This window comes from Lathyrus oleraceus, chromosome 2 (genome assembly GCF_024323335.1).
Source record: "Lathyrus oleraceus cultivar Zhongwan6 chromosome 2, CAAS_Psat_ZW6_1.0, whole genome shotgun sequence".
Lineage (NCBI taxonomy): Eukaryota > Viridiplantae > Streptophyta > Magnoliopsida > Fabales > Fabaceae > Lathyrus > Lathyrus oleraceus.
In genome coordinates this window covers 490,206,292-490,208,526 of record NC_066580.1, presented here as the reverse complement: position 1 = coordinate 490,208,526, position 2,235 = coordinate 490,206,292, and the positions used below count along the sequence as shown (strand labels likewise).

The following is a 2,235-nucleotide window of genomic DNA, read 5'->3' as shown; positions in this document are numbered from 1 at the left end:
AAATGACTTTGAGAGGATACTTGAACATCATCAATAATCTTAAATCTATATAGTTATCATAAGGAAGCATAAACATTTGAAATAGTGAACTCCAATCTTGCCAAGCTTTTATATTAGATTAAAACCATTTTATTGTTTTTAGTGATATTTAATCACAAGATAACTTTCCAACCAAAACAACCTTGTTACTTTCTAAACTTACAACATTTGGATTATAGAACGGAGGTAATATCAACCAATCTCTGTGGATACGATATAAAAATATTTGCCGAAGATATACTATTCAACAACTTCCACCATGTCAGTCATGTTGATTTCGACATGTTCAGCATAATTTGTGTCAGCAATGTTGAAGGGGTCAACTACAACCTTCATTTGGTTTCTCCCCCTGTCAGTGAACTTGAGGCGGCCATCCTTAATTGCATTCTGAATAAGATCCCTGAAAAGAAAGCATTGTGAGGTTTTATGGCCTAAAAAATTATGATATTTACAGAAGTCTCTTTTCTCCCGTTGTTCTAACGGAGGAATTTTGGTATTAGGAAGCACTATCATTTAGCCATCTTTTACTAATAAATCGAAGATTTCATCATATTTGGTAACATCAAATGTGTAAGTATTTTTAGGAAATCTATCATTCTTTTCAGTTTCGACAGGGTTCCTGCCATTCGAAGGTGTAAGTAATTTACAAGCATAAGGTGGTGCTTCTTTTAATTCAGCCAAATCTATTTCGAATTCCTCGAGACCATAAGGGTCATTAGAGATTTCAGACTCCTCATCTTCGACTTCGACATAAGCAACCCTTTCTTTCTTATAACTCTTATTCGCTCTGGCCTTTTCAGCTTTTAAACGTTCGACCTGTCGAACCCTGTCTGCTAATTGGGCCATATCTCTTAGATACTGGGTATCTAACTTTTTCCTAATGGAATAGTCTAACCCTCCAGCGTCCATTTCGACCAATTCATGTTCAGGTACTACTGTAAAGCATCTAGATTTCAACAAACGGAACCTATTCAGATAATCATCTATAGGTTCAGTGAATTTTCTTTTAATACTGGCTAATTCCTTAAGACTTATCATAGTTTGGCCCATGTAGAATTGTTCATGAAATAATCTCCCCAAATGAGGCCAAGTATCTATGGAATTTGGTGGCAAAGTTGTAAACCACGTGCAGGCATTCTTCGTTAAAGAACTGGGGAAATATTTCATTCTTAGGTTCTCACTGTTCGCCAAATCCCCTGCCTCAGTAATGTATCTGGCTATGTGTTCTATAGTGGATTCACTAGTGTCCCCTGAGAATTTGGTGAACTTAGGGATTTTACAACCCCTTGGTAATTCAGTTTGTAGGACGTATTCTGATAAAGGAGAGGTATAATTTGGTCGTCGAAGTCCTGTATTCAGACCATTCTGGGCCATGATTCTCTCTATCATAGTAGTTAATTTATTTTCCATCATGTTTTCTTGCCTAACCCTATGAATTACTTCGTCTGCATCCTGGTCTCTATTAACCATCATTACTCTCCTAGGTTGTTCTTCAGGGACTTCCTGTCGAACTGGCTGTTGTTCTAATCTTGCCCCCATGACCCTTTCGTCAGGCGCTTGTCTAGGTGGTCGAACCTGATTTATAGTTGGTTCTTCTTCCTGGATTATAACTTGGTTTGGTCTGCGTCGAACAGAGTACTGAGGGGCGCCTAGAAATCTGCTATGTGTCCCATCTGCGCTGACAGTTGTTGGTATATTTGGGCATTATCATTGTTAGTCTTATTTACATTATGTATTAGGGGAGAAAAATGGTATTCATTTCTCTGGCAAGAACTCCTACCATATCATGGTTACTAGCATCCATTTGTTGTCTAAAGACTGCCTGGTTATTCGTTGTAAGGGTAGGTAATAGGGTGGATAATCCTTGTGATTGGGTATTTCGACCTACATGGTTCATGCCAGAACCAAAATTTTGAATTGGCGAAACAATCGTATTATGGGGTTGAGTATATATGGAAGTATTATTTTGAAGTCCTGCTATGGAAGTAGATGGCATTCCATATTATTCTCTCCAAGGCCTAAAATTCTCAAATCCCGGTGGCCTAGGGGTAGTAGGTGTTGGTTGGGTTCCGACAATTGTTAAAAACGGGCCAGGGATTGAACTTGCAGAAACGTCTGCTACGCTTGACATAATAGGCATTGTTGTCGAATTATTTAAGGCCATGGATCCAGATGTTGGTATGGCCTGTGTACTAG

At 38.5% G+C, this 2,235-nt stretch overlaps 1 protein-coding gene across 1 annotated transcript; it reads right to left on the bottom strand.

The window, feature by feature from the left end:
- Positions 1–552: 552 nt before the first annotated feature.
- On the bottom strand, positions 553–1,578 carry LOC127123926 (uncharacterized). Its single transcript, XM_051054102.1, has one exon. It carries the CDS (start codon positions 1,576–1,578, stop codon positions 553–555), a length of 1,026 nt encoding a protein of 341 aa, XP_050910059.1.
- Positions 1,579–2,235: the final 657 nt, after the last annotated feature.